Genomic DNA, 13,957 nt, shown 5'->3' on the forward strand with positions numbered 1-13,957 from the left:
ATAATTAACTTTCTGTTTTCTCATTTCGACTTTCTAAAATAGAATTCTCTTGAATTTTCTTGAGTTGAAGAAATGAATTTAAAGCGTATTGTTAGGAGTATAATCAAAGATTTGATTAAGATCTCGATAATCATGGTGGACTAACGTAAGTGGCTAAAGCTATTTGTAGACGGAGCGTATAGATAATGCCTGTCTAGGTAGTGGCCAATTGGTATAATTGATATAATCGGTATAATTGATAATTGGTATAATTGATAATGTACAATATTGAGGGTAATTTTCTCCCTTATTAAACTGATATTGCAAGTATATAACTGCCTTTTTTAAAGAAAAAACTATAGAACTATCTGAATACTATTCGTTTATTTAAACCTATTTATCATCATACGACAATAGATTGTAGAGTTAAGGGAGATGTTTTAAAAGGGGAATAAACTTGGCATTACTCCCACTCAACCTTTTATCCATTTGGATGCTAACCATGATAACCTCTGTTGATTCATTATTTTATAATAGGTGTTTACTTCCCCCTTTTATTACCATCATTATCACAGCATTTAAGACATCATAATTTAAGAAGGTTTTTAAAGCCCATATACAACTTTGTTAAACTCTTTACTCCGAAACTGTTTAATGAGCCATACACCCCATTCTCTCTCTCCCCCTCACTAGTCACTAGCACACTCTCTCTCTATCTCTCTCTCTCTCTCTCTCTCTCTCTCTCTCTCTCTCTTGCTGACAAAACACATAACCCATACTTGTGGTGGAGGTAGCGCACCAAACCGTCCTCACAATCAACTCCCTCAAAAACCATCACGTGACAGTAGGATGCGGCTCTGCTTTGGTTCCCGCCCCCTATTGGCTGCCTCGCTGCATCCCCGTTCCCTATTGGTCAAGCAACCCACGTTAACCAGGCGCGGTTTTATTGGATTTTAAGGTAGATCACGTGAATCATCTGTCATTTCTGCATGTAAAGTAACGTTCTCGGAGAGCGAAGCGAGAGAGAGAGCAGAGAGAGAGAGAGAGAGAGAGAGAGAGAGAGAGAGAGGGGTATCACAGCTCTCAGGCGACCGACCGGCTCTCGGCACAGAAATTTCTAGTTTGTCTTGCTCGATTTAAACCGTTTTAGTTAAGTACGCAGACACTGGTTATACCGATAACAAAATCTGACATCGGTTCAAACTTGAAGCAGCATCCAGTGTTCCAGAGGAAACCGCTACAATGCAGGAGGACCAGCACAGAGTTGCTTCCTCCTCTTCGCAGTTCTCCATTGAGATGATACTGCCGTCAGCTGCTGCACAGAAGAGCAAAGTATGTAGTTTATAGTATGTATTTTATGATATGTAGTTTTTCCCAATGGTTTAGTTTGATGGTGCTTGCAATTGTTAAGTCCAGTCAGGACCCATATTTTGTCTAATTCTCTTTAAAGTAACAACTGCGTTCGAGCACAGCTGTACCGCTTTCGTTGTTCAATAACCCTCAATATGTACAAAAGTTGAAATGATAGATCCCAAGTTATACTTATTATAGGTAAGGAGCAGTGCCACTATTCCGGGAGAACAGTATTACCCCACCATAATGTTCTGAGTTGTTACGTTTTATTCTCTAAGAAGTTACGTTATGTAAATGAACACGGTTTATTGCGAACCCTTGCCAGGGCTGAGGTTAAGGGTTCTACTATATTGGGGATAAACTGGCTTCATGCAACCTCTGTCACTGCTTGTATGGGAAAATGTCAGGTTTATTTATCAAGTATTGGAGATTATTATTATTGCATCATTCAACTAAAATGCTGGAAATGGCCTATTAATGGCCTATGTTAAGATTTGGCGATCCTGTGATATAAAAGGTTGTATCGTACTCTGTTACTTTGTTACTTTGTTACTTTTTGTGCTCTTTAGATCACCGTGTTGTTTTGTCCTGCTCTGTTTTCAGTGGTGGAATGATCTACACCTTGTCGCAACTTTCCGATTCTCCTGTGCTACTTTGCTACAATACTGGTCAGAAGGGAGCTCAGATGTGAGACTCTTGGGGACGGACAGGAAATGACAGTAAATAACCACTCACCTGCACACTGCACAGGATTGATGGAAGATGTCAACTATCTTAAATACTGGTGAAAGCTACTCTGCCATCTGGGCATACTCTGCCAAATATTTACTGTGGTGATCACTTTTCCTGCTACTTTAACCTCCATTCGGATAATTCTACCTGGATCAGGCTTTCTTGATCCATTCGGGTATACATATCCCTGATAACATTTAGGATATGCGACATCATAATTGCTGTTTTTGATTGTTGTCATGTGATTTTATAAGTAATGGAATAAGAAACACCTTTTTAGTCATAATCACCTTTGTAGTAATGGTATACGAATCTACGACTTGCTTAAGAGGTTGAGGTACTGAAGAGGTTAAGGTACTGAAGAGGTTAAGGTACTGAAGAGGTTAAGGTACTGAAGAGGTGAAGGTACTTAAGAGGTTGAGGTACTGAAGAGGTTAAGGTACTGAAGAGGTTAAAGTACTGAAGAGGTTAAGGTACTGAAGAGGTTAAGGCACTATTACCTGGTTAAAGCACCATGACGGATAATGGAATCGCGGATCTGTTTAGGAGACAGGATCCTTCGGTACTTAGTCGCTGTTAACCAGTTTAAATTAACCTGATAGCTGGGTGTTAAATAAAACTTATTATTTAACATTTGGCTTTTGCCCGAGTAGTTGATAAAGACTCTCTTGTTGAAGGGTTTTACTAATTTACTGGCCAACGCGCTGTCACGTGACTTGGGATTTTACCGTGTTGTAACTGAAAGAATTGGTCTCATCGAAGCCCTAACCCAAACCATAAGCCCGAAGCTAACCCAAGTCCTCGACAATCGAGTTCGTATTTACCTTATCACGTGACCAAAACAATTTGTTCGCATAAATACTCAGGGAAGCGTTTTAACCCAATGTCATGAGGGTATTTCGAAATCAGCATCGAAAAATGCATATAATGATGTTACTTTCACATGATCACATGGCCCTTGTGTAAAAAAATTAAAAATTCTTGGCGAGTGATTTATTGGAACTGTTCGTCAAATTTCAAGGATTTATAACGTTGGCTCGCTATTTAAGCATTTTAAGGGTATTTCATTCTTTGTACCAAGAAAAATTATGACCTGAGAAAATACACTTTGTTATTGACGCCAAAAGAAGCGATCGTGAATAAAAGAACTCGTTTTTGTAGTTTTGTAATTTGTTAATGATTTTTGATAGTATTTTAATTTGATTCGCCAAAGCAACATGTTTATCCGTTACTATTATATACGTCGCATTCTTTCACCTTTAAAAGAATCATCATTCTCCTTAAAGTATGATGTTTTCAATGGCTTAGTTGGAACATCATGATCTCAGATCACTTCTTCCGCCAGGAAACTAGATCCGGATTCGTCATGTCTCCCACGGGATATCTCAAAAACAGAAGTCCACTAACATTGTGTCCTAAATAGTCAACCACTGCATCATCTTTTTAATGATGTCTCTTGTTGGTCTGCCTTTAACTGAGAGACCCTGTGATTTGACCCTTTGTAAATCGAAAATCTCCCCGTGCATTGGAACCCATCTCCAGCAGTTGTCTGCAGCATCTATTAAATTGTTATTATTGCAGTCTCGTCGGGTTTGAATTTAAATCAAATACTTTTTGTGACTGGTTTCATTAAGCATTGGTTTTACCCTAGATGAGATTTGATTAAGGATTTTGAAGTTGCATCATTTTTTCCCACGTAACTAATGCACATTTGGGGCCGGGCTCACGGACCTGCTTCATTCAAAACACGAGCAAGGGAGGCTTTTAAACGTCCTAAATGAAGAGCTGATCGATTGGGTAATTTCAAAATGATGACGGCCAATTAAGGGGGATTTGAACAGTAGTTCAAGAGGGGACACGGAGGGTCCTGATATCAGAGTAGCCGATAATTAGAGCGAATCTGCTGCTGTCATGCTGTTAGGTGACATGGTTTAATGGTTGGAGCTAGCCGTCATGTCACTTCCTCCAGATGTGAAGTAGTTATGTATGATCATGTTTCAAATGGGGGATATGTTATAGTGACGCAATAGTTATTAAGTGGTTGCGTTATGTTGTTTGGGTATTATTCTTGGTCGCAATGGATAATGGCTCATACCCATTAAATTTAGATGCAGTTCATGTGTGAAGTGAAACATCGAGTTAACAACAAAGCATGATGTCAAATATGATGCGATGCATGCGTCAATTGCCATACCACAGCTTTAGTGAACGTACAGTACCCAGACATCATACCGCAAAAAATATAACTTTTGAAAATTGAAGAGTTAAAGCCTTAACCAAAGAAATACTGTCACCAACCATCATTCTCTGCTGGAATAAAAATTGGAAAAGGCAAGGTTGTACAAATTTAAATATTGGACGACATAAGCGATATGGCTGTTCAAAAGAAATCCCTGCCAAGGCCTTTCTCAACTCGATCAAATCTACTCTATTTCCCGTGTCCAATTCCCATCGGAGCTCCATTTCCGTTTTTGCTCTCATGGTTCGTTTAGCCTGCGGGTCTGGCGACTAAACATCCCTGCTTGTTGAGTTTAATGTGCCCTAACTTCAAACGGCCTGTTTGAGCTGTGTTGCAGGACGGAGCCGCGGTATCTCCAAATGGAAGAGGATCGAGTAATCAACGTGCTTGAGATGACGACCAATCAGTGGTATTGTTTAGGTCACGTGACTATGTGTAGTAGTCTCGTGACCCCCAACAGGAACCAGCGTAAAACAGTTAACATGCACTATCCGAGAGTCGTCATGGCACCCAATGAGATCCCAGCTTGCAAACACGTGTTCTCGGAGAACCAATCAGGGGTCAGCTACAAACATGTGACCTCAGGGGGCCAATGAGGAGGGTGTTGTTAATTCGGAGCTCAATGAATGGCCGCTGCTTCGTCACACCACCTCATTCGACCCTCTTATTTGATTCGAGTCCTCTTTAAAGACACATATTGCTTCTTCCTCAGCAGACTATTTACCCATTTACCCACAAGTTAAATCACTGATTTACCGGCTTTTTGTCCTTACAGTTTGATATAGCTTCATTCCTTAGTTTTACAGTGATTTTCGGAATTGTTCATACTTAGCACTTAAAGTCAATGGTGGTGTACGAGGAACGGGCGGCTGATAGCTACAGTTACACGGTATGCAATAATGTTGATTCTCGTCACAGTTTAGAAATAAGTTTTAGTTTTTTCTTTCTTTTCCTCACTCGCCATCGAACTGAGCCTGGAATACCATACAAAGAGAAAACTGCTCCAGCTTGACATTGCACAGTTGGCACCGAGCACAGGTGGCACAGAGCTCAGAATTTAATTTGATCGACCTAAATTCTAGCTGCCTTGACGCTTGTCGATCTCAAAATGTTTTTGCTGTGTAGTAATAATAGTAAACCCGCGATGAGCTGGCATGGGCCTTAATGATAATAGGACATTACATGCATTTTTCTTAAGATTATCGACAATTTTTGATCATTTATTAGAATTTAGATGAGTATAATGCGACAGGTGAAAATTTAAGGTAACACAAATACGATGATACAATCTTATTGCCAACAAAAGTTGACCAATATTGTTCAACAAGGTATATTTTGATACAGTAACGCCTCGATTTGTCACGCCTTAATATACTGCAAACCTATATTAAATATTTACTGCAAACACCGATTTACTACAAACCGATTTCCCGCGGCTATTTTCTTCCCAAAACGAGGCCAGTAAGAAAATGTATTCCGTAACTTTTTCACTCAAAGCTTCGCTACACAATGGGATGGCAGCTACTCAATATTCAATAAGCATTAATCAAAGTCGAGTAAATTGTGAACAAAGCCGACCGCCGAATCGGTCGGGGACAGTGGTGCGTAGGCCCAACACAGGCCTAAAGTACAGCCGCGGAAAGCTTCCCTTACCCTCAATATTTTGAGTTTTTAGTGGCCTGCTCTCCGCGACCTTGCCATTATCTTTGACAGTGCTTCGGTTCGGACCCGCTACCTATCGAATGAAATATAATATCTAGTCTCTACACTTCTATGAGTTGTCCGGGACCTGGTTTGACTTTAGCCAAATATTGACCTGTTCCTGTCCAGCCAGGTTTATTCACGCAAACAGGGGCTACATCACGTCTTCAACCCAGGGGGGGCAAGGGGGCGAAGCCCCCTGCGGGGTCCAGAGGCGGAGCCCCTGGTGGGGGGTAGGGGGGCGAAGCCCCCCCAATAACAGGGGTCCGGGGGCGCAGCCCCCAGTGGGGTCAAGGGGCGGAGCCCCTTGTCGGGGGGATAGGGGGGCGAAGCCCCCCGGAAAATTTTTAAGGAAATTAGACAATTTTGACGCATTTTCCAGTACTTGAGTACTGGCATGGTATTTAAAAATAACACAATGTAGGGGGGAGGGGGGGCTACAGTGCAGTGGGGCTACAGAGCAGTGGGTGCGAAAACAAAACTGTATACCATAGCCGTCTGGTTTAATGTTATGTTGAAGAATAAATGTTCATGTTTTTGTAAACTTGTCCCCCAAATCCCAGGGGGGGGGGCAGCTGCCCCCCCTGCCCCCCCCCCCCCCCCCCCGGTGATGTAGCCCATGGCAAATCTGCTGGTCGCTGGATGTGAATTCAACAAAATCATAAGTTAAGGGTTACAACTCTTCATCATTTAGATAACCTTATAGTGATGGGGACTGTTTTTATAACTCTTGAATCTTGATGATGGATCGTTTGTATCTCTGACTCAGAAGATTGATACCAAATGAGTAATAATCGATTGTTACTTGAGTAATTATGTATTAGTTTCACTTGTAGTTACGCTCATTGCTTATACTCTTATAGTCACTTACGTAACAACTTTCGGAAGATTTCTTGGGCTGATTCCAATTTTATGTACTTAAGTGAAGATCAGGTAAAGCAAAGATCCTAGTGATGTTGGACTAAATTCTTTCATCAACTCTTAATTACAAATGATTTTTTATTCAATTGTTTCGCCTGGATGTTTTGAAAGAGACTTGACCAGACTATCTTGACATATTTATCATTTACAAATGTGTTCAAAATAAGGTCATGGTTGCAACCTGCAACCTGTAATTTCCATTTTTTAAAACCTGTTTTTAGTGAGCTGGATTGGCTAAAATTTGCTTGTAATACATAAGATGATTCTTGTATATAAGATGATTCTGAATAGGTCCAAAATAAAGCTGCATTTAGCTGACTTTGTATGAATTATGAACAAACACAAAATGCCTACACGGAAGCCCCTTACTATTCAATAAAATGGCCTAAAGATTGAGCTAACGTAAATCAGAGGCAGCATATAACTTCTAGCTGGCTCCCGCACATATTCGCACTTTCAGCTGTTTTCCGCATATATTCGCACTAACAGTCGTTTTCGCACAATTGCAATTTGAAACTTCCCTCACAATTTGTCACAATTTAGGTGTAAAAACCATCAATCTTTCGTAAAGTTTGGAGTTCGAAGGAAAATAGGGACGAGTTCAGTTAAAATCATTACTAAATAGAGTCATCAAAGTAAGCAAAGAGTTATCATCAATCGTCCAATCCCTTGTACTTATAGTCTTCTAGTTAGAGTATATAGTAGAGAGTCTTTGACTAGTGTAGGAACCGAATAGACACAGTAATCTCCATTCTTTTGTCTTTACTACAGTAAACAATGAGATCTAACCAGTTCTTGTTACCACGTGACCATAATACCATATTCACCGTAATTTGATCTGCCCGTAAATTAAACTTAAAGGTCTGCTTTCACACTAATTGATTGCTAATTAATAATCATGGGTCGTTTTTTCGCCACCGTCCGATCTTAGCAGTACTTCACCGGCTCCTAAAAAGCCAAAATATTCCGCTAAACAAGAAGATATTTCGGTGGCATTTAGAGCTCAGGGATTTATTTCTTCCCTAAATGAAAGGTGAGGAAATTTGTTCTGTAAACCGTTCTGCAATTACCCATTCGTTCTTATAGAAAGAATCATTAAACTAATCCCATGAAGTAATTTTTAGCAGCTTTCCAACACAAAAAGACCTACTTACCGCACGTTTACCACACATCTCGAAAATATTCGCTGCACTCGAGCCGCACTATTCACCAAATTTGCCGCACATTATATTAAGCAATTTTGAGCAAGTGCGCGATTTTTCGCAAAGTTTTCTGACGTTAATCTTATAACCATTGGTCTGAATTTTCGAATAGGTGCAAAACTATCACAATGAGAATTTGTTATATTTCTTGTGAACAGAAATATAACATAAATCGATCAATTTTAAGGAACATTCTAAAATAGTTTAAATCAACATATAAGTAATAAATGCTTCTGGAATCCGGATAGTTGCGTGATCACCAAATTGATAAAGTCTATAAATGGTCTCTGAAACAATTGTTTTGCCTAAAACCTATATTTTACAAGAAAAATCTCAAAACTGTTCAGCAAATGCTAGAAGTTTATTTACTCTTCCTATAGGAATATATTTGAAACTTCCGGATGGATGAAAAGTAATCTCGTAAACGTAAATGAAGCATTGAACCTTAACTTTTGAAGAAAAATGTTAAGTCGTTTTTCTTAGGTGAAACTATGATTTTACTACCTATGAACATATTACACACGTCTGGAATCTGTATAGGCACAAAATCACTGTGCACATTTATAAATGACTTTCTAACAAAAACTTTACTTTTTAAGAAAAAGTCTGAAAATCATTTCCATCAGTTGGGACTGAGGTTAATTTCATTCAGAAATAGTTAAAACTTCTTGATAGAGCAGAATTGGAAATAACCGCAATGAGGACATCTATACAAGACTCTGGACAAACATGCATCCCTCTATTTGTCCGAAAGATGCCAAACATTGTATCAGATCATACTTATATAAAAAATAACCATTGAAGATCATTCACTGCGATTCGAGTATCAGTAAATGTTATCCATTATTCGCTTTTATTGTGAAATTTGTCTCGTCATGTTATAAGGTAGGGAAACACTGAATATGAGGATGCATTTTCTAGGCATTTGATTGATGGATCCAGAAATTTATAGCAATGGCACGATCACCTTGAAACGTGATAGTTCAAAAAATGTATCACAATGATATAGTCGCAAATAACTAAAAGGGGTCTTAAGTCGTCGCATCCCTCTCTCGTCAGATTTTAAACGCGGCATCATTAAGTTTAAAATCCAGTCCACGATAATATGCATATAAAGGACGTCGTCGCATCTCCTGAAGTGACATGAATTCTTATTCGTGCTATCTGTTGGACGTGTCTTCTCACCATCACAACCCCTCCAAGAGGCGAAGAAAATAATTTGATTTATCGTATTAGGTATTTATTATCTTCCATGATACAAATCTTACCGAAAAACACGAGTTCGCAGTTGATTTTTACTTAAATTTAGGTGTTGGCGCTGGTATGAGAAAATATCGAACTTAGATTCTCAGATAGAACATGATCTTGTTGCAGATATAGTGCAAATCATAATGCGATAGAAGATAAATCATTGCCCGACTGGTGACCAATCAGATTGCTCAAATTGGAGATTTTTGGTTGCTTTTATACTTTATTGATAGACAAGGTAGTATTTAAAGCCATTGTGTGTGTTGCTCACCTCCGATTTTTCCCCCAAACTTTTTTTTCGTTCGAGCTGTGAGCTCTCAGCCTTTGTTTTTATCGCAAGCCTTTCTTTCGAAATGCACTTCAGCAGCTGTGCTTTTCAATGCCAGGTAAGGGACCCTTTTTCAGCGAAAACCTTCATGTACACCAACAATTTGTGGGATACTTTCCTACTGGTCATTGCGGAGAATTAAAGCAAACAGTACTTTTTGGATTACTAAAATCATGATTCATCATCATAAACGAATCATATTTTTTGCTATTTCGTGACCCTCTGGCACTCATCCATACTTTATAATAACAGCCTCATTATCAAAAGGACTCTGACAAGTTAGTTGGCACTGTCCCTCGTGTACTCGTGTCTCCTTGTTACCTCCAGTTTCACGGCTGTGTATCAGCTTACTTACAGCTTACTTGCTATAAATAGTCAGAGTCACTGGGTCAAACAGTATGACTTATCAGCACGTTTTTCTAGGGACGTTGTAATCTTGTTTCTCTAGAGACGTTGACCGTAATCTTGCACTTCATGGTCTTGCAAAGACTGTTGGTCATGAAGAGATGTACTTACTATGATTCTACACCGAAAATAGATTTAGTTTATAAAGATGATCTAACCTTTTGCGACAATAGTTTAAAGAAGGGCTAAGTAGTTTTACCGACTAAATATCAGCGGAGACTTTGTGTTTCAACTCCATGAAGTTGAACTCGATGCGACCGGTTTCCTGTCAATTTAAATTCCTTATAAAGTGATTATTTAAAACCCGGATAAATCAACCACTCAGCCTTGGGTATATTTTATAAAGGTTCTAACGCTCAATACTCGAGATAATATATGTGAGAGTTAATGGAGCATGAAATTTTGACATCTCAAATATTCCAAAAAAATAACATTATTTTCTGAGCATTGCTGTATATAATATGGCGAGACAGATAACGACTCTACCTCTATCTCGTGATCACTGTTTCTGTCTCAGTGGGGGGGGGGGACTCCTGAACCTCCGATATTATAATTAATGTGCAGATCTGATCCTCTGTTTTACGACTGAAGTGTCCAGTCCAACAGCAACATAAATAGACCCTAAAACATAAAAATCTTACAGCCCACAACAATCCTAACCCGCCCCTCCTTTCAGATATCAAAAGTTGAGGATGATCATCCGAGTGTTCCGGCCAGTGTCCGTCAAGTCCCAGAAGTATCCGAGTCCTACAGACCCTGTCTGATGGTGGCAGATACCAGTGATCAGAGCCAGGATTGTGGAGCTAGCAAGAAAGTGAGACGACCCCGGACCTGTTTCTCTGATGAACAACTTAAGGAACTAGAGAGACGCTTCAGGATTAATAAGTAAGTGATTAGTAGGTGATTAGTGAGAAATTAGTTGGTAATTAGTCAGTCAGTTGGTTGGATTGGGAGAGAATTCAAGAAATATTGGTGGAGTAGTAAGACTGTTTTAACCAATCAAACCATAATGTGTACTGGGCCATAAGCATCGTCGTTATTTTCGACTTCAGACCCATTTCTAACAATGCCGACAGTGATTGAATCATACAAATCCAAATTTTTGGATAATAAATTATAATGAATTATCGAATAAGTACCCAATCATTTAATTAATTAATTAACAAATCATTTAATTATTTTATTAACCTAACAGGTACGTGAGTGTAGCTGATAGGACGCTTCTTTGTTCAGAACTCGGACTCACGGACTCCCAGATCAAAACATGGTTTCAAAACAGGTGCGTGTTTGTTTCTATCTTCCGAGGTTGACGGTAAAACTATGATGTGACAGGATAACTGCGATGGTGGATTATCGCAATTTTCTCCATCCTCTTTATGAAGCTCGCGAGATAAATGTTGAAAATTTTATCACCATTTTTAAAATTAATGACCTTCTCGCCGACCATAAAATTAGCAAAAACGGCGAAATTATAAGTGAATGGCAAAAGTGTTAATCGTTGATTTGACATATAATCTGAGGTTTTAAAAATAATATCTAAATATGGTACTGTAAGCTCTGTTGAAAGTTACTAATCTATTGAGTCGATCTGACTTATCTGTATTTTATTGCACCAATAATGGAACCAGTTGTAATTTTCACTTTATCCACTCTTTAACTCTGATCCGTTGCTATTGGCTATTGGCTATTACATTTCTGACATGTTTAAAGTGGCGGTCGGTGAAAACGTTTTTGCAGACATGTTGCAAACATAGAGAGAGCGAGTCAATTTGTCGCCGTTCATCGCACGAACCCCGACGGCCCACGTTGTTTGATAATAATCGGTAAAAGGGCCTGTCGCCGAGACACTGATTCTTTGAGCTTTTTATCTATATTGCTCTTCTTATCATTGGCTGTGGAGCCTCGAATAAGCAATGTCACTGCTACCTGACAAATAACTGACAAAACAGCTTCGTTTAATGAAATTGAGGAAGCTTTTGCTTAAAAGGCTATTTTACCATTTTTGCAACAAAGGGGTCATAAAGGCAAAGCTGGACGTGACTTCTAAAATATGTCAAATGAAGTTCAATTTAAGAGGGGAATTTAACTTCGGTGTATTGGAGAGTTTAATTGAGAATTCTTTTAACTTGGTCTTGAAGTAGGCGTTTTGACACAGTGGAAGGAACAATTGTATTAAACACGTACCAGATTCGTCGAATCTATTTCCTAAATACCCCAATACCAGGAGCATGACCGTCATTCGATCCGAGCAATATACTTTCATTCGCACTCGTAATGGCACTGGCAACTGGTACTGGAACTGGTATTTTCATACTAATACCGGTACTTTTCAGACGGACTAAGTGGAAGAGGCTGAACGAAGCGAGATACAATCTTCTTAGCGATGGTGTGGACAGTAGATTATTAAGGAAGGATTCCACCTACTACGCTCATCCTGGCGTCACTATACCTTCCTTTCAGACTAAGGTAAATGGTTGACCTCACACTTTGTTAAATTCAAAGAACTTGATCATCCAGAGCACTTATCGATATAACAGTTGATTATCAGCCTAATATGGTATTAAAAACCGGGCCACTTGCACTCTTATTTCTTTGTTCTAAACATCAAATTCACCTTGCAGGGAAGTGACCCAGACATCACCAGCAGCTTCACGTCCCCCCACAACATCTACAGCTCCTTCTCCAACTCCTTTCACTCCTTTCCCAACTACATGTGGTCAGCTACCGGAGGTTACTCGCCCGTCTATAACCCAGCCCTCCAGAACCCTACCCCGACTCTGCCAGCCACCTCGACTCAACTAACCCCACTAACCGTGCTAACTCCACTCCAGAGCTCCTCCCAGGTTCATCCTGCTACCAGTGCTCTGTCGTCGGGGCTTTCTAATGAAGATGGTGGGTTTGGGAATGTACGTGTGTTAGTCTGTGTGTGCGTGTATTTTACTTTATTCTCGTTAAAAGTTTTTTTGTATTTCTACGTCGACTACGTTTAGATCGTTTGACTGGAAGAAATGAAAGTGAGCGTCAATGCTTAAAATCGAGCCTGAATCGTGGGCTCACGGCGATTTGCCATAATATGTGATATATTGCTGTATATTGCATATCACAAGCTTTTATTATATTTCAATTTACGTTTAGCCATTTAGCTGACGTCAATCTCTTCAGAAAGCAGCGCCCAGTCCCAGTTCCACAGTCTCTATCCGTCGTCCAAATTAGGTGCCGCCGCTGCTGCTTATCAGACATCCAAAGCTGCTGTTGCCGCCGCTGAGCCGCCGTACTCTACCAAAGAGGGAAGCATTTGTGTGGCACCTTACTCCTCACCTTACTACAGCCCTTGCGTGGACAAATCTATCAGATCACAGTATCAGACTGCTCTAACTTAATGTCCTGAGTGTTTTTTAACACTCGATCAAAACGAGGACTGTATTACAATCAATGTTGGACCATTTATTGAGGTTACAATCGTACAATTTGAAGACAGAATTCCGTCCGGAGCCACGTGCGCACCTCACTACTACTAGTAGTAGTAGGAACTAGCGAAGAGAAATGAGAATTGAAGAATATAAACATAATTTATTGAATTATGACAACTGATATATTTATAGATTGTTGATAAAACTATAGTATTTTAACACGCTGTTCGTCAATGTTGGCTTTGTCGGGTTAGCAATAGCTTTTGTATTTTTAGTCAATTGCATTAATTGCAGTGCAAATTTTAGCTATAAACTGAAATTTGCATAGGATTTTTGTTTCGCCCGTTATTTTGAAATGGAGTTAGCGCCCTTTAAATTTAATTTTCTGCAACGTTTTTGACTTGCCGAACATTTGACTAACAATATGAGTCTTACATCA

At 39.5% G+C, this 13,957-nt stretch overlaps 1 protein-coding gene across 4 annotated transcripts; it reads left to right on the forward strand.

The window, feature by feature from the left end:
- The first annotated feature begins 957 nt into the window (after positions 1–957).
- LOC134817862 (homeobox protein ceh-30-like) lies at positions 958–13,568 on the forward strand. 4 transcript variants are annotated; one of them, XM_063827211.1, is made up of 6 exons: positions 958–1,311; positions 10,785–10,993; positions 11,304–11,387; positions 12,442–12,574; positions 12,730–13,000; positions 13,271–13,568. In XM_063827211.1, the coding sequence occupies exons 1-6, from the start codon at positions 1,222–1,224 to the stop codon at positions 13,486–13,488; spliced, it is 1,005 nt and encodes a 334-aa protein (XP_063683281.1). In that variant the 5' UTR covers positions 958–1,221; the 3' UTR covers positions 13,489–13,568. The 4 variants fall into 4 exon arrangements, with proteins under 4 accessions (XP_063683281.1, XP_063683283.1, XP_063683282.1 ...); XM_063827213.1 differs by having other exon boundaries at positions 12,730–13,014; positions 13,271–13,560; XM_063827212.1 differs by lacking the exon at positions 958–1,311 and adding an exon at positions 4,947–5,192.
- The last annotated feature ends 389 nt before the right edge of the window (positions 13,569–13,957 follow it).

Source organism: Bolinopsis microptera, chromosome 7 (genome assembly GCF_026151205.1).
Source record: "Bolinopsis microptera isolate Bmic1 chromosome 7, MBARI_Bmic_1.0, whole genome shotgun sequence".
Lineage (NCBI taxonomy): Eukaryota > Metazoa > Ctenophora > Tentaculata > Lobata > Bolinopsidae > Bolinopsis > Bolinopsis microptera.